This window comes from Rhinoraja longicauda, chromosome 4 (genome assembly GCF_053455715.1).
Source record: "Rhinoraja longicauda isolate Sanriku21f chromosome 4, sRhiLon1.1, whole genome shotgun sequence".
NCBI lineage: Eukaryota > Metazoa > Chordata > Chondrichthyes > Rajiformes > Arhynchobatidae > Rhinoraja > Rhinoraja longicauda.
In genome coordinates, this window is record NC_135956.1 from 79,555,655 (window position 1) to 79,578,457 (window position 22,803).

At 45.4% G+C, this 22,803-nt stretch overlaps 1 protein-coding gene across 1 annotated transcript; it reads left to right on the forward strand.

Annotated features, from left to right (window-relative positions):
• The first annotated feature begins 8,880 nt into the window (after positions 1-8,880).
• Positions 8,881-14,087, forward strand: tmem70 (transmembrane protein 70). The gene is made up of 3 exons (XM_078398170.1): positions 8,881-9,110; positions 13,068-13,170; positions 13,484-14,087. The coding sequence occupies exons 1-3, from the start codon at positions 8,922-8,924 to the stop codon at positions 13,918-13,920; spliced, it is 729 nt and encodes a 242-aa protein (XP_078254296.1). The 5' UTR covers positions 8,881-8,921; the 3' UTR covers positions 13,921-14,087.
• Positions 14,088-22,803: the final 8,716 nt, after the last annotated feature.

Genomic DNA, 22,803 nt, shown 5'->3' on the forward strand with positions numbered 1-22,803 from the left:
GCAGACACAGGCCATAGAGCCAGGGCCAGGCTGGTGAGCGTCTCTGCTAATGTGGACAGGCCAAGGAAGGGTTGTTGCAGACACTGGCCAGAGCCAGGCTTGTGGGCGTCTCTGCTAATGTGGACAGGCCAAGGAAGGGTTGTTGCAGACCCAGACAGATCGGTGAGAGGATCATAGCAGGTCTAGGCTAGCGAGGGCAATGGAAGGTCCAGTCTAGGCTGGTGAGGGTAAAGGCAGGTCCAGTCTAGGCTGGTGTGGGTAATGGCAGGTCCAGTCTAGGCTGGTGAGGGTAATGGCAGGTCCAGTCTAGGCTGGTGAGGGTAATGGCAGGTCCAGTCTAGGCTGATGCGGGTAATGGCAGGTCCAGTCTAGGCTGGTGAGGGTAATGGCAGGTCCAGTCTAGGCTGGTGAGGGTAATGGCAGGTCCAGTTCAGGCTAGTGAGCGTCTGGTGATGTGGTCAGGCCAAGGGTGCAAAGCTGGGCAGGTTGCAGTGACGCTATCGCGTCCCGGGCAGGTGGCGGTGAAGGTTATTGCAGACCCGGGCAGGTTGTGGTAGCAGTTATTGCAAACTTAAGCTGGGTGTAGCGAGGGTTCAGTTTGGTTTACTGTCACGTGTGCCGAGGTACAGCGAAAAGCTTTTTGTTGCGTGCAAACTGGTTAACAGGAACACTATGCATGATTACAATCGATCCATTTACAGTGTGTAGATACATGATAAAGGAATAACGTTTAGTGCAAGGTAAAACCAGCAAAGTCTGATCAATAGACAATAGGTGCAGGAGTAGGCCATTCGGCCCTTCGAGCCAGCACCGCCATTCAATCTGATCATGGCTGATCATTCTCAATCAGTACCCCGTTCCTGCTTTCTCCCCATACCCCCTGACTCCGCTATCCTTAAGTGCTCTGTCTAGCTCTCTCTTGAATGCATTAAGAGAATTGGCCTCCGCTGCCTTCTGAGACAGAGAATTCCACAGATTCACAACTATCTGACTGAAATTTTTTTTCCCCGTCTCTGTTCTAAATGGCCTACCCCTTATTCTTAAAACTGTGGCCCCTTGTTATGGACTCCCCCAACATTGGGAACATGTTTCCTGCCTCTAACGTGTCCAACCCCTTAATAATCTTATACGTTTCGATAAGATCCCCTCTCATCCTTCTAAATTCCAGTGTATACAAGCCTTGTCGCTCCAGTCTTTCAACATATGACTTCCGCCATTCTGGGAATTAACCTAGTAAACCTACGCTGCACGCCCTCAATAGCAAGAATATCCTTCCTCAAATTTGGAGACCAAAACTGCTCACAGTACTCCAGGTGCAGTCTCACTAGGGCCCTGTATCAAGGATGGTCCAAGGGTCATCAAAGAGTTCAGCACTGCTCTCTGGTCATGGTAGGATGATTCAGTTGCCTGATAACAGCTGGGAAGAAACTGTCCCCGAATCTGGTGGTGTATGTTTTTCACACTTCTTTTCCTTTTGCCTGATAGGGTTGTTGCAGACCTGGGCAGGATGTAGTGGTGGTAGTTGCAGACGCAAGCTGGTTGCAGTGAGGGTTGATGCAGTCCTGGGTAGGTTGCAGTGAGGGCTATTGCGTCCCAGGAAGGTTGGAGTGGGGGTTATTGCAGACCCGAGCTGGTTGCAGTGGGGATTATTGCAGATGTGAGCTGGTTGCAGTGAGTTTACCACTAACTCCAGGGTCATTGCAGCCCTGAATAGATTGCAACAAGCGCCATTATTAAGCTGGTCAGGCTGTTGGGGGGGTGGGGGTTATTACAGACTTGTATTCGAGAGATTGTGAAATTGGATTGAAGTGGTTTATTGCTAACCCGGAGAGTCCAAAGGGCTTGGATGTAAAAGAGGATCATTAGGGTTATTGCTTTCCCACATAGGCCAGTTGGAAAGTTATTACAGATTTGGACAGATCACGGTGAGGATCATTACTATAGCAGACAGGTCAGAAGCTGGATTGACTAAGAGAGTTGGGTGGGGAGATGGGGAGTGTTATTCGTGATCTGATGTTTCAGTGGTTGAGGGCGGCCATCACCCCATGCTTGCAAGTAAATGCGAACAGATTATTTTATTCCACATTTCATGCTGGGATCTTTTGTCTGTCTTAGTATTTCACAACATCTCTTAAATTGTAGCCGTTCAGAGATGAGGTTGTGTCATCCCCTCTTCCCGCCTGCCTAATTAATATCAGGGTTTTCAACTTCTTATACCAAAATTCCTGTCATACCAAAATAAGAAAATCAAAACAATTACAATCAATAACTACAAATACTAATACATGGGATAAAATCCTAATCCATGGGTGTACATTAGCATTCAGTCCCCAGTTCCAGGCTCTTTCCCACCAAGTCCGTTTTTTCAGAAATGTTCTCTGCCATGCATCCGAATAGTCTTAATGCTCTCAGACCATTCATGCATAACCATCTCGCCCTCCTTCATCAGTGCCTTCCAATTAGCATGGAGGTGTGGTATTGGTGGAAGTTTAGTTGTGATAAATCTTCTTATTAGCTCGTCTGCTGTTATCGATTTTTCCTCCATCGGTCCCATCAATTCCTTGTCTCCGATAGTGATCCATCTTGTAAGACCCTGGATTATGAAATAATGACCAGGTAGAATATACTTTCAGCCATTCTTTCCGTACCACTTAGCAGAGGTAGCAATATAATATTTTCCCATTGATAGAGCAACACTAGCAAAAGAAGCATTTGATTTTACATCAATTGCAAGCTGACAGATATAGTGAGTAAATCCACAACTAGACTCCATCATACTCATTATTTCTTCTGGACATGCCAAGTGATTCCTTCTTTGATGCCCCTTGGTTCTTCATCAATTATTACAGCATGGTCAGGAGCATAGTGCACTGTTATCCAAGCTCCCCGTTTATACTGTTCAATATTAGGCACTTGGTATAGGGTAAAAGTCTTATTCTTCAGCTGGTATGGAACATGGAGAACAACTACAATAATATATGTTCCCTGAGTATGTTCGCATATCTGATCCACTTGACTCGTAATAGTATGTGATCTTAGGTGACAGTCAGGTTGCATGTCCTGACTGCATTGTTTCAGTTGTTAATTCGATATCTAATTGGAGACTTGGTGGTTGGCTAACATTAGAATGCCCGAGACATTAATCAGTTGGAATAAACACCACATACCTGTTCCCTATGCTCTTCCTGAGAAATATTACTCACTCTGTCTATCATTCTATTTATTGTCTATTTATTGTCCCCTCATAGGGTTTAAGCATTTTAACTTTCTTAGGGAATACTTGTGATGCTTTCTCCTCTGCCTTGCTAAGTGTCTTGGCATCTTTAAATTCCAGGACTGCCACTCTTCGCATCTTCTCTTTCAACTGTTCTAATTGCTCATTAAGTCCTGCTACATCTATCATATTAACCGTGGATATCCAGCTCCCATTATCTCCATAAGTCCACTTCGGGTTCTATGTATTTTTATCCCTCTTCCCAACAACTGCTCCCTTAACAAATATTAGAATAATTCCCTTGTGGGTACAGAGCACCATTCCAGAATGTCCAACCCCGTACGGTTAAACATCACCTTAATGTGACGGTAATGGGGAACAAAGGTTACTTTTTCTTCCTTTGGGGACATCACTAATCCGTGAACGTCTACCACCTTAACATCGTCATCACAGAGGGTCGAGCTTTCAGCAATTGTGGTCTGGGGTAAGTGAGTTGAACACCCATTTAACCATGCAACGTTGATCTGCACATATTACAGTAATGGGTTCTGCAGACCCACTTCAAGGCATAATAAACTGCATTTGTGTCTCTAGCCCTTTGATCTCCAGGGAGCCAACCCCAAACACAACAATTCCAAAATGTTCAAATAACATTTATCCCTTCATACTGCACCGTTTGCCCTATCATTAATATAGCTTCATTTGTGTAGGTGACTATTTACATCATTAACAACTGTATCCACCAACTTTCCTCTTATGGGCTTCTGATGATTAAATGTTTTCTCATTGGAGCGCTCATGAATCCTGATGGATGCATATTAGAAACCTGCAAAAACAAAAACAAATCCAGCCCATTGCCAGTTGTGTTAGTTAAATTTTTCCTTTGTCGGTTTTTCTGTTTCAACTGAATCTAATGTTTCCATTTAGCAGTCCCTTGCATGTCCACCAGGGCACATGTTTCTCCTGCCAACTATAACACTATGTGGTCCCACCCACCTGCGCTGGAGACCAGCCCCTTCCGGGAGAATTCTAACCATTACCTGATCTCTGTCCTTTGGCATATTTGCTTTAATACTTACTTTCTCCTTTTGCCAATCCCTGATCCTTTGCCGATCAATTACCTCATTCTTGAGTTCATGCAATCTTTTTGTTAATTCCCAGATGTATCCAAAAACTATTTCCCTTCCGTTACAAACCTCTGCTCCTCTGGTTATCACATCTTCTGGTAAGCTCATAGCTCTTCCTGTCAACAACTCAAAGGGTGTTCACCCTGTCCCTCCAGCTGGGGTTGCTCTGAACATCATTAGAATGGCTGGGAGTACCTTAACCCATCCCTGTCCAGTATCCGTCAAGGCTTTAGTCACATTGTTGTTTAATGTCCTGTTCATTCACTCCACCATTCCATCCTGTGGATGGTGGGGAATGTGAAATTGCTATTTCTAGCAAAGCACAAGCATCCTTCATTACCTTCCCTATGAAATGTGGTTCCTGATCAGAGTCCATCTGAAGTGGAATCTCCCATCTAGGTAAAACTTCTTCAGCCAGAATTCGTGCCACGGTTCCTGCGGTACAATCCCTACATGGGAATGCCTCTACCCAGCGGGTAAAGTGATCAATTAGAACTAAACAATACCTTTTATTTAGCGACTGCAGCAAGTGTCCAGTGAAGTCTATGTTCTGATGCTCCCCTTGGCCTGGGTTGATTTCCCATTCGTATTTTCATTGCCTTCCCTGGCTCGCATTGTACACAAGTTATGCACCGTTGACAATGAACAGCTCTATCTCTGCCCATCCCTTTCCATTACCAACGATCAATCTGACTGCATCCTATCTCTTCCTATATGCCCATGGTAAACTAACAGGATTGTCTGGATACAAGCTGGAGTTATGATTTTTCCATCCTTCCGGCATACTCCGTTGCAGTCCTGAACTCCCCCCTGTTTTTCCCACTCTGCTTTTTCTTCCCCTGGGGAAGATTCCTGAATTATCTTTATATTCTCTGACACATTGGTTGCTTTACTTATGGAGGCAAGACATGTCCTCTGTCCATTCCCATTTTTCCACTAATAATGATCGCGAGTAAGTTGTTTCTCCATGTTGTTGAACCAGTATAAGCCCAATGGAGCTAAAGCAAATAACTGAGTTTGGAAATATGAAATAGAAGTATAAAATAATGTAAATGTTCTGATTGTCAGACTTCAAGGGGGAGACAATCATCCCTTGTTGCAAAAATTAGGCTTTGGGAACCACAGGGCAAATGCTATCCTGCAGTTCAGGTCCCACACTGAAGGACTGCAGGACATCAATTGTCCTGTTATCTCCAAAGTCTAAAAGCCTGCCACCTCTGGCTCAGTGGTGAAGCTGTTGCTAGTGGGTCCCAGAGATAGCAATAGAGGAAACAGGGTGGCAGAGAGCCTATTTTGGACCAATCTCCAATTATCTCATGGTCTTTGGAAGTACAGTGGGATGAAACCAGATATCACATAAAACTACAAAGAGTGAAGGCTTTTAAGGGTTAGGCTAAATTCAATACAAAACTACTTTCTTTTAATTTCCTTAAAATCCAATTACTGGCTATTATATATAATGAAATTCAATATACTTACCTGTCTCCTGTGGGTCTAGTAACTGTATTTTAACTGAATGTGTAGGAAAAAACTGCAGATGCTGGTTTAAATCGAAGGTAGAAGGGACTCGACCCGAAACGTCACCCATTCCTTCTCTCCCGAGATACTGCCTGACCCGCTAAGTTACTTCAGCATTTTGTGTCTACCTTCTATTTTTACTGAAGATCTCTGTTGTAGGTTTCAAAGTTCATATCAAGATTTTTACTTTCATTCTTATTTGCTTTCTATCTGTTGAAAAGATCTAACCTTTTCTCTCCTGTCCATAAAAGGATATAGCTGATCTCTTAATCACCCATGTCTCTTGGTAAACTACTGTATGTTAGTTTACACATTAATTTACATTTTTCAACACTATTGTGATGTTATCAGTTTCCTGGCAGATTTTTGGTTGCAATAATGCAGAAATTATTATCATTTTTCATACATACAGGATTTCAGATTCAGAGGTATCTGCTTATCTGGGTTCCGCCATATTAAGTGCATCTCATCCAACCATTTTACATTCGTTGCTCCAAATGTGGCCCCCTTTACATCTACGAGACCAAGCACGGACAAGGCGACTGTTTCACCGAACACTCGCGCTCTTTTCACTAAGGCCTGCTGGAACTTCCATTTGCTAAACATTTCAATTCCCCTTCCCATGCCGACCTTTCTGAAATTAGCCTCCTCCATTGTCAGAGTGAGGCAATATGTAAACTTGAAGAACAGCATCTCATATTATTTCCCTTTTAACCCCCTTTCCCCTCCCCCATCCTCTTCCTCCAATATCCCTTCCTCCGCCTTTACATTTCACTCTTCTTCCCTCACCTGACACCCTTTTGTCTCCTTTTCACTTCTACACTTTGTCATTTACTGTACCTATTTACCAATCACCTCTTCACCTTTATCCACCTATCACTTGCCAGGTTTTGCCTACCCCACCTCTCTTTTCAGATTTCTTCCCTCTACTTCATCAGTCTGAAGAAGAATCGTGACCTAAATCATTGCCATCCATTCCCTCTACAGATGTTCTGACCTGCTTAGTTCTTCCAGCCTTTTGCTTTATTTTCAGATAACTGGTTTGTTAATTAGATTACGAGAATAAGATCTATAGCTCAACAATTTATTATTTCTTCCTGTCTCACTCCAGGTGTTGTACTGAATGGTACAATGGGTAGTCTTTAGACAGAATCTAATGCACTAGTGATTGATGCAGTACATGTATCATGGGAAGTGTCTATGTTTTCCAGGATTTCATCAATGACCTTTATTGTCAAAGAGTAGTTGTAAAGTAGTACAGGTTGACAGAGAACATTTGTTGTGTAGAGGTTGAGTGTGGAGCCCGTCAGTCTTTGGCTGACATTATTCCAGAGTGGAGGTGACGTAGATTGAACTGCTCTTTAAAATAGTCCTCTATTGACAGGTGCAGGACTGAGGCAAAAATGAATGGAAAAACTGTTAGGGTAATGAGCCTTGTTTGATATTGGTATGCACAGATTGGCTCTGCTGAGGATCTATTGGTTAATAAGGCATGCGCAGATGACAACATTGACCATCAATGTTCTGAAGAAGGGTCTCGACCCGAAACGTCACCCATTCCTTCTCTCCTGAGATGTTGCCTGACCTGCTGAGTTACTCCAGCATTTTGTGAAATAAATACCTTCGATTTGTACAAGCATCTGCAGTTATTTTCTTACACATTGACCATCATCTTCACTATGCCGGTAATCATTTAGTAATCTGAGGAAATCGTGAAGATCAAGGGTGGCATTAATCCATGCCCTCCAATGTATACTTCTGAATCTTGAACTACCAACGAGAGACATCTCAAAGCTCCAGAGGGATAACTTTGATGTTGTGTCCACAAAATTCACCAAATCCACAGGCAGTAAATAACAGCGGCCTTCTCTTGGATTAATATCCCCAGCATTGAGACTCTAATTATACGGAGCAGAGGCCTCACCTTTGTTCCCCTCTGCCCCCACCTCAACAAGCTCCGGGTCAGCCACGACGTGGAGCTCTTCTTCTGTCGCCTTCGCCTCCGCGCCTTTTTCTATGGGAAGGAGTGATGACCCGTCTCCACCGGACCCCCTCCTCTTGGACTGCCCCGGATGGGCCTCTACCCGGAGACCTTTTTATTTCCAACTGCCGGCAGGACATCAACCGTCTCAACTTTTCTACTCCCCTGACCTACTCTAACCTCTCCCCAAAAAGAGACTGAACAAGGGTCTCGACCCAAAACATTCCTTCTCTCCAGAGATACTGCCTGTCCTGCTGAGTTACTCCAGCATTTTGTGTCAACCTGACACAATTATACTGATACCAGACAGCCCAACCAGCAGATCAGACAGCCCCAACCAGCAGTCTACTACAGGGGAAGAGATTTAAGGATTTTATTAACGTCTCTGAAAACATACACCGTTCCTACTGTTCATGAGAAAGCCTCAGCACTAAAGTGGAGAAATGTGGGTTCGTGTGTTGGCAGTACACAGAAGCCTAATTATAAATGGTGGAAAGGGCACACCTTGTCACGAACCTCCTAACCCACCGTGGGCCATATCCATAGATCCCACATTGGCCATTCACGCTCAAACACACAGAAATTAACTCGGATCAGGCAGCATCGGTGGAGGAAAATGAGAGGACGACGTTTCCATTGGGGTTCCTTCCTCAGACTCTTCAAAACTGGAAACGGGGTACTGATTGAGAATGATCATTGCATGGTGGTGCTGGCTCGAAGGGCTGAATGGCCTACTCCTGCACCTATTGTCTATCCATTCGTCCTACAGATGCTGCCTGGCCCGCGTTTTTTGGAGGTTTTGCGTAATCAGGACATCCGAGAAAGTTACATTCGTGTCAAAGTCAGAGCCCTGCAGTTGGGAGAGTGCGCAGAAAATTCCAGTGCCCCATCGTTTTGTGACTGTGACCACCTTCCACCTTGTTGATCTCGATGTGTCCTTGGGCTCCAGTCTCTAGTGTTCCCATCGCCCCGGGATGGAGCTGCTGTCGCTGCCGCCGCCGCAAGCGGCGCTGTCGTTGGAGATCACCAGCAGCCAATGATGCACCAGCAGGCACTCACTGGGAACGGAGTTGATCAGAAAATGGCGACGATGGGTTCGATGTTGTGTCTTCGCTCGGTTTTTACCAGGAGAGCGGCGGCGGCTTCTGTGCTTCCAGCTGCCAGAGCTTTCTGTGTTGTTAGTAGCTACAAACACGGGCTCCCGGGCCGCGGGCGGCGGTCGGAGGACACGGGTCGCCGGGCGGTAGGCAGCGGTTTTGGGGCACAACAGGTAAGAGAGGGGGCTGGAGTGGGCAGGAGATGGGAGAGGGGGCTGGAGATGGGAGAGGGGGCTGGAGATGGGAGAGGGGGCTGGAGATGGGAGAGGGGGCTGGAGTGGGCTGGAGATGGGAGAGGGGGCTGGAGATGGGAGAGGGGGCTGGAGATGGGAGAGGGGGCTAGAGTGGGCAGGAGATGGGAGAGGGGGCTAGAGTGGGCAGGAGATGGGAGAGGGGGCTGGAGTGGGCAGGAGATGGGAGAGGGGGCTGGAGATGGGAGAGGGGGCTAGAGTGGGCAGGAGATGGGAGAGGGGGCTGGAGTGGGCAGGAGATGGGAGAGGGGGCTAGAGTGGGCAGGAGATGGGAGAGGGGGCTGGAGATGGGAGAGGGGGCTAGAGTGGGCAGGAGATGGGAGAGGGGGCTGGAGTGGGCAGGAGATGGGAGAGGGGGCTAGAGTGGGCAGGAGATGGGAGAGGGGGCTGGAGTGGGCAGGAGATGGGAGAGGGGGCTGGAGATGGGAGAGGGGGCTAGAGTGGGCAGGAGATGGGAGAGGGGGCTGGAGTGGGCAGGAGATGGGAGAGGGGGCTAGAGTGGGCAGGAGATGGGAGAGGGGGCTAGAGTGGGCAGGAGATGGGAGAGGGGGCTGGAGTGGGCAGGAGATGGGAGAGGGGGCTGGAGTGGGCAGGAGATGGGAGAGGGGGCTGGAGATGGGAGAGGGGGCTGGAGTGGGGAGGAGATGGGAGAGGGGGCTGGAGATGGGAGAGGGGGCTGGAGATGGGAGAGGGGGCTGGAGATGGGAGAGGGGGCTGGAGATGGGAGAGGGGGCTGGAGATGGGAGAGGGGGCTGGAGATGGGAGAGGGGGCTGGAGATGGGAGAGGGGGCTGGAGATGGGAGAGGGGGCTGGAGATGGGAGAGGGGGCTGGAGATGGGAGAGGGGGCTGGAGATGGGAGAGGGGGCTAGAGTGGGCAGGAGATGGGAGAGGGGGCTGGAGTGGGCAGGAGATGGGAGAGGGGGCTGGAGATGGGAGAGGGGGCTGGAGTGGGCAGGAGATGGGAGAGGGGGCTAGAGTGGGCAGGAGATGGGAGAGGGGGCTAGAGTGGGCAGGAGATGGGAGAGGGGGCTGGAGTGGGCAGGAGATGGGAGAGGGGGCTGGAGTGGGCAGGAGATGGGAGAGGGGGCTGGAGATGGGAGAGGGGGCTGGAGTGGGCAGGAGATGGGAGAGGGGGCTGGAGTGGGCAGGAGATGGGAGAGGGGGCTGGAGATGGGAGAGGGGGCTGGAGTGGGCAGGAGATGGGAGAGGGGGCTGGAGATGGGAGAGGGGGCTGGAGATGGGAGAGAGGGCAGGAGATGGGAGAGGGGGTTGGAGTGGGCAGGAGATGGGAGAGGGGGCTGGAGTGGGCAGGAGATGGGAGGGGGCAGGAGATGGGAGAGGGGGCTGGAGATGGGAGAGGGGGCTCGGGTTTAGACAATAGACAACAGGTGCAGGAGGAGGCCATTCGGCCCTTTGAGCCAGCACCGCCATTCAATGTGATCATGGCTGATCATTCTCAATCAGTACCCCGTTCCTGCCTTCTCCCCATACCCCCTGACTCCGCTATCCTTAAGAGCTCTATCTATCTCTCTCTTGAACGCATTCAGAGAATTGGCATCCACTGCCTTCTGAGGCAGAGAATTCCACAGATTCACATCTCTCTGACTGAATTTTTTTTTCCTCATCTCAGTTCTAAATGGCCTACCCCTTATTCTTAAACTGTGCCCCCTGCCTCAGCCCCTACCTCTACATCACCCAGCAGCTGGCGAACCATTGCTAGACACATCGAAAGAAGGATCCAGACCTTCCTTGAAGGTGGAGCCACAGGTAGATAGGGTGGACAAAAAAAGACTTTCGGCACATGGTCCTTCCGTCAGTCAGAGTACAAGAAGTTTGGAGGTCATGTTGCAGTTAGATAAGAGATTAGTGAGGCCGCATTGAGAGTATTGTGTTCAGTTCTGGGCACCGTGTTATAGGAAAGATATCAAGCTGGAAAGGGCACAGAATATTTACAACGATGTTGCCAGGGCTAGAGTCGTCTGAGTTAGAAGGGGAGGTTCAGAAGGCTGGGACCTAATTCCTTGGAGCGCAGGAGGATGAGGGGTGATCTTATGGAGGTATAGAAAATCATGATAGGAATAGATCGGATGGATATACGCACAGTCTCTTGCCCAGAGTAGGGGAATCGAGGACTAGAGGACTGGGGTTTCAGGTGAAGAGGAAAAGATGTAATAGGAATCTGAGGGGTGACTTTTTTTAAAAGGGGTGGTGGGTGTATGGAACGAGCTGCCAGAGGAGGTAATTGAGGCAGGGACTATCACAACATTTGAGAAAAAAATAGACAGGTACATGGATAGTGTAGGAAGGGACTTCAGATGCTGGTTTAAACCGAAGATAGACACAAAAAGCTGGAGTAACACAGCGTGACAGGCAACATCTCTGGAGAGAAGGAATGGGTGACGTTTCAGGTTGAGACCCTCCTTCAGACTGGTTAGGGATAAGGGAAACGAGAGATATAGACGATGTGGAGAGACAAAGACCAATGAATAAAAGATATGCAAAAAAGTAAGATGATAAAGGAGACAGGGCCATTGTTAGCTGTTTGTAGGGTGAAAAGGAGAAGCCGGTGCAACTTGGGGGGGATAGAGGGAGAGGGAATGCCAGGGCTACCTGAAGTGAGAGAAATCAGTATTCATACCACTGGGCTGTAAGCTGCCCAAGCGAAATATGAGATGCTGTTCCTCCAATTTGCATTTAGCCTCACTCTGACAATGGATGAGACCTAGGACCAAAAGGTCTGTGTAGAAGTCATTACATCCTTTTGTGACTGACCACCTTCCACCTTGTTCATCTTGATGTGCCCTTGGGTTTTGACAGTGTTCACAAAATTTCTATTCTTTTCTCCCTCTTAGCCTCAGGGTAAGATTTTTGTTGTTTGGCTCCATCATTTATAATATAATATCAGTCATGGATATGTAAATGCTTTGTCCCAGTACATCAATGCTGTCAGGTGTACTTATCTAAACTTGCATTTAGCCTGTGACTATCTAAGAATCATTTTGCTTTATAATTTTATTCTCTAGCAGATGTGAGCTTCAGCTAAAAGAGATTTGGAGCATTTTTGTATCTGGTCATAAGTGATCGGAGCAGAATTAGGCCATTTGGCCCATCAAGCCTACTCTGCCATTCAATCATGGCTGATCTATCTCTCCCTCCTAACCCCATTCTCCTGCCTTATCCCCATAACACTTGATACCCATACTAATTAAGAATCTACCCATCATCGCCTTAAATATATCCATTGACTTGGTCTCAACAGCCTTCTGTGGCAGAGAATTCCATAGATTCACCATCCTCTAACTAAAGAAATTACTCCTCATCTTCCTAAAGGAACGTCCTTTAATTCTGAGGCTGTGACCTCTAGTCCTAGACTCTCCCACCAGTGGAAACATCCTCTCTACATTCACTCTTTCTAAGCTTTTCCCTATTAGGTACGTTTTAATGTGGTACCCCCTCATTCTTCTAAACTCCAGCAAGTACAGGCCCAGTGCCATCAAATGCTCATCGTATGTTAACCTACTCATTCCTGGGATCATTCTTGTAAACCTTCTCTGGACCCTCCCCACCTTCTGACCACCTTCTTTTAAGTTAAGGAGTAATTGTAAGATCCGAAATACAATTGGAAAATTCTGGAAAACTCGGTCAGAATCTATGCAAAGAGAGACTTTTGGGTTAATGACATTTCTTCAGAATGAATATTGAACAATGTCATTGCCCAAAAAAGTTAACTGTTTCTTTGTCCATTAATTCCATCTGTTCTACTGAGTATTTCTAGCATTTTCTGGTTTTTGTTTTGACTTCCGCACATTTTTGCATTTAATTTGGTCCAATTTGTCTTTCTTGACACTATAATTTTAAATAAAATCTTCTTTGTGTAGATTAAGCTTCCATGCAGTCAACATTTTCGCTATTTTTGTTCCGATGGAAACACCAGGGAAGGGCGATTGATTTACGTTGGAAACTTAGCTAAGGCAGTACTTGGTAAGCAGGAGCATTACTTTCTGATCATTGTTTAACAACAACTTGCTGGAATTAGAATAGGAGAAATACTTAATCTATGTAACTGTGAGAAGATTTTTAATGACTGTATATGTTAAATGAATATTTTACAAAGTTTGCAACATCTATCCAACGTTTATTAATTTCAAATATTTCTACACTCAATCCATGTGAACCATGGACTAAAAATGCACTAAAAATGTTGATTAAGTTTATGCGAAAATGATTCTTAGCCTTATAATATTGCAAACTTGATTAGCCATTTTATTAAATATACCTAACTTTCGTTTTGCAGGTGTGAAGTTCTTCTCTTACTCCACCAGTATTTTTAGTTGTTGTGTGATGCCTTGTATCGTTCTGCAGACTGGCCTTGGAGTTCAGAGCCCTGTATTACAAGCAGCATTCTGTGGCATAATTGGATTTTTTACTTTTTTAAGTCCTGCAGTGTTGCATTTCCTTACTAAAGGTTATGTGATTCGTCTGTATCACAGTGCGGAAACTGACTGTTACACAGCCGTCACTTACAACGTCCTCCTACAACAGAAGAAAACTATTTTCCATCAGAAGGACGTGAAAGTTCCTGGAATCAGCAAGATGTTCACTACGTTCTATGCAAATAAGAAGTCAATGCTAGTAAATCCAGTATTTTGCCATCCAAATGATTATAATCACCTTATGGGTTACGATCAACCTTTTTCCTTTAATTTGGATGATATAAAGGAAAGAGATTGAACAAGGCTTCATGTACAGTTTGTTAAATATAGTAAAATTGTTTTTTTAATAATTTGTCGGTAGCTAAATGCTCCATTTAATTTTATACACATTTAAATGTATGGATAAGAAAATAACTGCAGATGCTGGTACAAATCGATTTATTCACAAAATGCTGGAGTAACTCAGCAGGTCAGGCAGCATCTCGGGATGCTGCCTGACCTGCTGAGTTACTCCAGCATTTTGTGAATAAAAATATTTAAATGTATGGAACTTGCTGTATATAATTAAAAGAAAAATAATGCAGATGTTTTGAAATCTGAAGTGTAATTCAAATATCAAATTACGCGATAGGTCCAGCAGCATTGATAAGTTTAGATTCATGGAGCTTCATCAGAATCCATGCTGAGGACAGTTAGACATTGTGGCGCAGCAGTAGAGCTGCTGCTTTACAGCACCAGAGACCCGGGTTCGATCCTGACTCCAGGTGCTTGTCTGTGCGGAGTTTGTACGTTCTCCACGTGGCCTGCGTGGGTTTACTCCGGGATCCTCTGTTTCCTCCCACACTCCAAAGACATACAGGTTTGTAGGCTAATTGGCTTGGTATAAATGTAAATTGTCCCTCGTGTGTAGGATTGTGTTAGTGTGCGGGGATCACTGGTTGGGGCGGACAAGGTGGGCTGAAGGGCCTGTTTTCGCGCTGTATCTCTAACCTAAACTAGACAGTTCTGGTGTCTGACCTGCTGAACATTTCAAATGTTTTCTGTTTTTGCTTTGTTTCTGCTTTCTGTTTTTGCTTTGTGCATATACATGATTTAATTTTTTTTTTAAATACCGTACAACGAAATCTGCTGAATATTAAGTGCTTTGACATCTGAGAACTTGTCTCTTCTCTAACTTTAATATTCTCCATCTTGTAGGTATAAGAATAAGTAACAAAATGCACTCCAGCCTCTGCTGTTATTACTGTGTAGGAGCACCATAAGGAAGATGCTAATTACTCGTCATTCTGTAGGGATGTCTGATTGCGAACAGAACTTTATGATGGAGGAGTAACTGTCCCACTGTTCCCATTAAAGCATAGTTGTTTAGTTCTGAGCTTTGAATAGGGACTGCACTAAAGTTCAGAAATGTAGGCTTGTGATAGAAATGGCTTTCTAATTTGCTGATCAACAAATCAGGAGAAATTGAGGTTTGTTACATCAAAGGAACGTTCTGTGGCCTGCATATACTGTTGAAATTGCTTAGTATCTACTTGTAAAGTGCCATGTTCATTCAAAATACAAAGACAGATAGCCTAACTGATGTCCACCCTAGTCGTAAAGTTGCAACCACTGTGTATGCTGCTTGGTTAAATGGCCAAAGTGCTGCCAAATATCCAACTGGTAAATATCTGGCAGGCTGATGAAGAAGTGGACCCTGCGCCATTGCTGATGGTGAAGGCGCAGGGGAAATGTCTCATGTGACCAGCTTACACTCGTCTCTTCTCATGCTGCTCTTTTGCTTACATCTTCCTAACTGCAAAATATTCCTACTGTTTTTTGACTTAACCAGCCCTCAGACATGATAAGTATGTTACTCTAACAACATTATGTAAATGCAAACATCATTCAATACTCTTTTTATGTCACTTTACCAAACATTTTCTGACTGTCCCGAAAAGCACATCAACTGTTTGTTCTTCTCTGTTTTGCCAGATGCAACCCCCAAAAATTCCATAATGTAGTCAAACATGATTTTTCTCTCATCCTCATGTTGACCAATCCTGTGCCCACTGGCCATCCCTCCCCCCCCCCCAAACATGATAGAAAGGAAGCTGGTTTATACCTCCTCTCAAATAGTGAGGTAACTTTTGCAAATTTCTAATCATTGGGAATAATTTGAGAATGTACAATTTTAGAAGATTACAGCGTTTCAATCATTTTCCTCGTGGCTGCCATTTTTGAAATTCAAGGTTCAGGTTATGGGGGATTCATTGCACTTCCAGTCCCAGTAATTTCTCCAATACCTTTCATGAATAAATTTGTTGAGTTTCTTATTTACTCCGCTGTTTCTGATAGGTTTTCTGTGAAAAGAAACACAATAATTGTTTAACTTCTCTCTTCTTTCTTGATTTCACCAGTGTAATTGGTCCTGTCTATAGGGACCTATAATAACTTCAGTTCATCTTTTCCTTATAGCATACATAGAGACGTTCGTACGAACTGTTTTCATGTTTCTCACCAGCCCACTTTTGTGTTTTACTTGTCCTTTGTCAATGTCTTGGTCATAATAAGATCAGTTTTTAAATTTGCTCAATCATACCTATTGACTTCTCTAGTCATGGCTGGGCCACATTCCCTTCTGTTTATTTTTTCCCTATTATTTGGAAAATTTGTAAACCATGTAATATTTAAAAGTTTGCCATGATTTACTCTAATACCCTTTAAATGTGGTTTTCAAACTACCATGAACAAATTGAACCTCATGCCGCCTTGGTTTGCTTTATTCATATGTAATATCCTGATTTTAGATTGAGATAAATCACTTTCATTCTTCATATACATTCTATTGAAGACGAGCACTTTCTCCCTAAACACCCGTTTGCTCCTTGATTCACATACTGTTCACATACCGTTGACATTCCATGAATTCATCCGCCCCACAATTAGTATTTTAGTTTGTCCATTTTTTGCAAAGATTTACATCCCCACAAGTAATGTGTAATTATTACATGTTCCTCTAATTTCCTTGCATGGAGCATGCCGTACGTTATCATTACTGTTTGGAGGATTATGTACAGCTAACACCAATTTTAGATGGTTTTTTTTTAACATCTGCTCAAACTAATACTACTTAAATCTTCTTATTCTTTCATCCCATTTTTCAACATCAAGGTTGCCTTGCTTCCTTCTCACTATTCGGTCATATAATCTTATATTTCTATAAAATACTTAAATGGTCAGCAAACATCTGTGGAAAGCAAAACGATTAATGTTTCAGGTTGTATATCCTTTGCCAGAACAGGGAAAGAGGGAACAAGTTGGTTTTAAGTTGTAGAGATGGTGGGATCAGACCCTATTGGAGAGAAACATAGAAAATAAGAGCAGGAGTAGGCCATTTGGCCCTTCGCGACAGTACTGCTATTCAATATGATCTTGGCTGATCATCCAAAATCAGTACCCCGTTCCTGCTTTCTCATATCCTTTGATTCCGTTAGCCCTGGTAGAGCTATATCTAACACTCTCTTGAATACATCAAATTCAAAAGCCTGACTGTTCTTGCTCAGTATTATATAAAAGATCAAAGAGGTTCCCTTTGTCATCCATCTGTAATCCATTCTCTTTGAAACAGACCTTGAGTGTTTCCAGCATTCAGTTTTTATTATTAGCTTACCCTGGAAGACCACTTTGTCTTTTCTCTTTAACATTGTGAAGTGACAGGGACGATGAGCATTCCATATACATATTTATTTCCATCAGATGGCTGAGCAATCTCGTGGGAAGTGCAAGAAAATGAACCTGGGAATTTTTGTCTCCGGCAGTGTTATTGCATTATTGCCATGTTTATCTTATAGAAATTCAATTATATAAATGAACATGGCATTTTGTGCATAAGACTATTTTTGATTTCCTATCGGCACTGACCTTTTTTGTTGCAACCTTATAAAAGCATTTCTCTAATTATCCAATAATATTTTGATCAAGAACCTTCAGGCTTTTGGTTGGAGGAGGAGGAGGTTAGATATTGTGCATAATTAATGGTGAATTAAAACAATTTTATCTGCAATTGGTGTATCGTAAGCTGAGATTCATGCTGTTTTGGAACGTCGAGATAGGAAATCTGGCATTCTTAATCTGCTTCTACTCTAAACTCTATATACTGTACTTTGGTATTTAACTGAATCCTTTTGACCTAAAATCAATGGTAATATTGATAAATGAGATATTCACAAAATGCTGGAGTAACTCAGCAGGTCAGGCAGCATCTCGGGAGAGAAGGAATGGGTGACGTTTCGGGTCGAGACCCTTCTTCAGACTGATGTCGGGGGTGGGACAAAGGAAGGATATAGGTGGAGACAGGAAGATAGAGGGAGATCTGGGAAGGAGGAGGGGAAGGGAGGGACAGAGGAGCTATCTGAAGTTGGAGAAGTCGACGTTCATACCACCGGGCCGCAAACTGCCCAGGCGAAATATGAGGTGCTGCTCCTCCAATTTCCGGCGGGCCTCACTATGGCACTGGAGGAGGCCCATGACAGAGAGGTCAGACTGGGAATGGGAGGGGGAGTTAAAGTGCTGGGCCACCGGGAGATCAGTTGCGTTAATGCGGACCGAGCGCAGGTGTTCAGCGAAGCGATCGCCGAGCCTGCGCTTGGTTTCGCCGATATAGATAAGTTGACATCTAGAGCAGCGGATGCAATAGATGAGGTTGGAGGAGGTGCAGGTGAACCTCTGTCTCACCTGGAAAGAATGTTTGGGTCCTTTGATGGAGTTGAGGGGGGAGGTAAAGGGACAGGTGTTGCATCTCGTGCGGTTGCAAGGGAAAGTGCCCGGGGTTAGGGTGGTTTGGGTAGGAAGGGACGAGTGGACCAGGGAGTTGCGGAGGGAACGGTCTCTGCGGAACGCAGAGAGGGGAGGGGATGGGAAGATATGGCCAGTGGTGGGGTCCTGTTGTAGGTGACGGAAATGTTGGTGGATAATATGTTGGATCCGCTGGCTGGTGGGGTGGAAGGTGAGAACGAGGGGGATCCTGTCCTTGTTGCGAGTGTGGGGATGGGGAGCAAGAGCGGAGCTGCGGGATGTAGAAGAGACCCTAGTGAGAGCCTCATCTATAATGGAGGAGGGGAAGCCCCGTTTTCTGAAAAACGAGGACATCTCGGAAGCCCTAGTGTGAAACACCTCATCCCGGGCGCAGATGCGGCGTAGACGGAGGAATTGGGAGTAGGGGATAGACTTTTTGCAGGGGACCGGGTGGGAAGAAGTGTAGTCCAGATAGCTGTGCGAGTCGGTGGGCTTGTAATAAATGTCCGTCACTAGTTTTTCTCCTGTGATGGAGATGGTGAGGTCCAGAAACGGGAGGGAGATGTCAGAGATAGTCCAGGTATATTTAAGGGCAGGATGGAAATTGGAGGTGAAGTGTATAAAGTCAGTGAGTTCTGCATGGGTGTAAGAGGTAGCACCAATGCAGTCGTCGATGTAGCGGAGGTAGAGTTCGGGGATGGGGCCAGTGTACGTCTGGAACAGGGATTGTTCGACGTACCCAACAAAGAGGCAGGCATAGCTAGGGCCCATGCGAGTGCCCATAGCCACGCCTCTGGTTTGGAGGAAGTGGGAGGAGTCAAAGGAGAAGTTGTTGAGGGTAAGAACCAGCTCTGCTAGGCGGAGGAGAGTGTTGGTCGATGGGGATTGGCTGGTTCTACGGTCGAGGAAGAAACGGAGGGCTTCGAGACCATCCTTGTGGGGGATGGAAGTGTAGAGTGACTGGACATCCATGGTGAAAATGAGGGAGTGGGGGCCTGGGAACCGGAAGTTATCCAGGAGATGGAGAGCGTGTGAGGTGTCTTGGACGTAGGTGGGGAGGGATTTGACCAGGGGGGATAGGATGGAGTCGAGGTAGGTAGAGATAAGTTCGGTGGGGCATGAGCAGGCAGAGACAATGGGTCTGCCGGGACAATTGTGTTTGTGGATTTTGGGTAGGAGGTAGAATCGGGCCGTGCGGGGCTGGGGAACTATGAGATTGGAGGCACTGGGGGGTAGTTCGCCGGAGTTGGTGAGGTCGGTGATGGTGCTGGTGATGAAGGTCTGGTGTTTATCGGTGGGGTCATGGTCCAGGGATAGGTAGGAAGAGGTGTCTGATAGTTGTCGTCTGGCCTCGGTGCGGTAGAGGTCAGCACGCCAGACTACCACAGCCCCTCCCTTGTCAGCGGGTTTAATTATTAAGTCCGGGTTGTTGCGGAGTGAGTTGAGGGCTGTGGTAGTCTGCGGACCCCCTCCACGTTCAGGAGGGGAGAGGTTGGAGTTAGTCAGGGGAGTGGAAAATGTGAGGCGGCCGATGTCACGCCGGCAGTTTGAAATAAAAAGTTCTAGTGGGGGTAGTAGGCCATACTGGGGGGTAAAAGTGGAGGGGGTCCGTTGGAGACGGGAGAAGGGGTCATCAGTGGTGGGTCGGGACTCCTTGCCATGGAAAAAGGCTCGGAGGCGGAGGCGGCGGAAGAAGAGCTCCACGTCATGGCGGACGCGGAACTCGTTGATGTGGGGGCGGAGGGGAACAAAGGTAAGGCCTCTGCTGAGGACCGACCGTTCGGTGTCTGAAAGGGGGAGGTCAGGGGGGATGGTGAACACCCGGCAATGGTTGGGGTCGGATGGAGGCAGGGGGGCAGGTGGAGGGGATGTATGGTGGGGGGGTGGTGGGTTAGCTGGGCAGAGGGGGGCATGAGAACCGATGTGGGGAGTACTGGGGGTCGCCTGGCTGGAGGGGGAAGGGGGAGACCCAGTGGAACCCCTGCTGCAGTTACCTGTAGTAGAGGGTGGGCAGTAGGACCCAGCAGTGCTGAGGGGCTCTGCCTGGTGGGGGCTGTGGGCCCAGCGCGGTGTGTGTGGGCCAGATAAATGAGGTACCCTTCTTGAATGTTTTGCAGAGAAAATTATCATTGAATAAAATGAACATAGATCATTGTTTGAAAGATGGTTTGTTTAATATAATTTTCAAGACCCGGGTGAACTAACTAATACAATATTGTGGACTTATGTTATGGGAGGAGACCCATTGCTTGGCATAGCTCCGGTAGTGGACCAAATTGTCACAAGCCTTTTTTGAACCTATTTGACATGACTTTCACACAATGGACTCAGCCAATGGATTTGGTGTATATGGTGCTAATTAGTGAAGGTAGGCATTTGTACAATATGGACATTGAGTCTGGTGTGATAAGTTTGCAAATGTTTTAAGCATTTTGCCACTCGGTGGCGAAAATGCACTAATTATCAGTTATTCCTGTTAATGTGCTGAGGACATTTAAATTGTAGAATACATTGCACCCCAATATTATTGTATGTAACTTCTCCATCTTGTTGGGAGAAGAGCACACAATTAAACTACAGTACTAGTAATCAATTCTTTGACTATTGCTGCGTATCTATTTAATTTGTCTTTTTTTGTTATCTTAATGGAATGAATTGATTTGAATCAAATATTGATCTGAAGTTCTCACTCTTCTAATTTTCCGAGCTGTATTAATAGGTTTTATGGTTATCGGATTATGTTTGGAAAGTACAATATGAATTTGCGTGGAATCTATAAATTCATTTAAAGATCCAAAATTGTGCTTTAGCTGGTAATGAAGCCTCCCATGAACTATTTTTGAAGTCATTCTTCATATCAAGAGTCAAGAGTGTTTTATTGTCATTTGTCCCAGATAGAACAATGAAATTCTTACTTGCTGCAGCACAACAGAATATGTAAACATCGTATGCTGTAAACAATATGATAAACGCAAGAGAAAAAAAGTTCAGTGTGTATTTGTCACATAAGTACATACACAAACACACACACACAGGTGTATGTTATATATTATATATGTACACACACAGTGCATTCAGAAAGTATTTAGACCCCTTCACTTTTTCCACATTTTGCTACGTTACAGCCTTATTTTAAAATGGATTAAATTCTTTTTTTTTTAATCATCAATCTACCCAAGAATGAAAAAGCAAAAACGCGTTTTGAAATTTTTGCAAAGTAATTAAAAAGGAATAATTAAAATATCACATTACAATAAGTATTCGGACCCTTTACTCAGTACTTTGTTGAGGCACCTTTGGCAACGATTACAGCCTCAAGTCTTAGAAACATAGAAAGTAGGTGCAGGAGTAGGCCATTCGGCCCTTCGAGCCTGCACCGCCATTCAATATGTTCATGGCTGATCATCCAACTCAGTATCCTGTACCTGCCTTCTCTCCATACCCCCTGATCCCTTTAGCCACAAGGGCCACATCTAACTCCCTCTTAAATATAGCCAATGAACTGGCCTCAACTACCTTCTGTGGCAGAGAATTCCACAGATTCACCACTCTGTGTGAAAAAAAACGTTCTCATCTCGGTCCTAAAAGACTTCCCCCTTATCCTTAAACTGTGACCCCTTGTTCTGGACTTCCCCAACATCGGGAACAATCTTCCTGCATCTAGCCTTTCCAACCCCTTAAGAATTTTGTAAGTTTCTATAAGATCCCCCCTCAATCTTCTAAATTCCAGCGAGTACAAGCCGAGTCTATCCAATCTTTCTTCATATGAAAGTCCTGCCATCCCAGGAATCAATCTGGTGAACCTTCTCTGTACTCCCTCTATGGCAAGAATGTATTTCCTCAGATTAGGAGACCAAAACTGTACGCAATACTCCAGGTGTGGTCTCACCAATGCCCTGTACAACTGCAGCAGAACCTCCCAGCTCCTATACTCAAATCCTTTTGCTATGATTGCTAACATACCATTCGCTTTCTTCACTGCCTGCTGCACCTGCATGCCTACTTTCAATGACTGGTGTACCAAGACACGCAGGTCTCGTTGCATCTCCCCTTCTCCTAATCGGCCACCATTCAGATAATAGTTTGCTTTCCTGTTCTTGCCACCAAAATGGATAACCTCTCATTTATCCACATTATACTGCATCTGCCATGCATTTGCCCACTCACCTAACCTATCCAAGTTACCTTGCAGCCTCCTAGCATCCTCACAGCTAACACTGCCCCCCAGCTTCGTGTCATCCGCAAACTTGGAGATGTTGCATTCATTTCCCTCGTCCAAATCATTAATATATATTGTAAATAGCTGGGGTCCCAGCACTGAGCCTTGCGGTACCCCACTAGTCACTGCCTGCCATTCTGAAAAGGACCCGTTTATTCCTACTCTTTGCTTCCTGTCTGCCAGCCA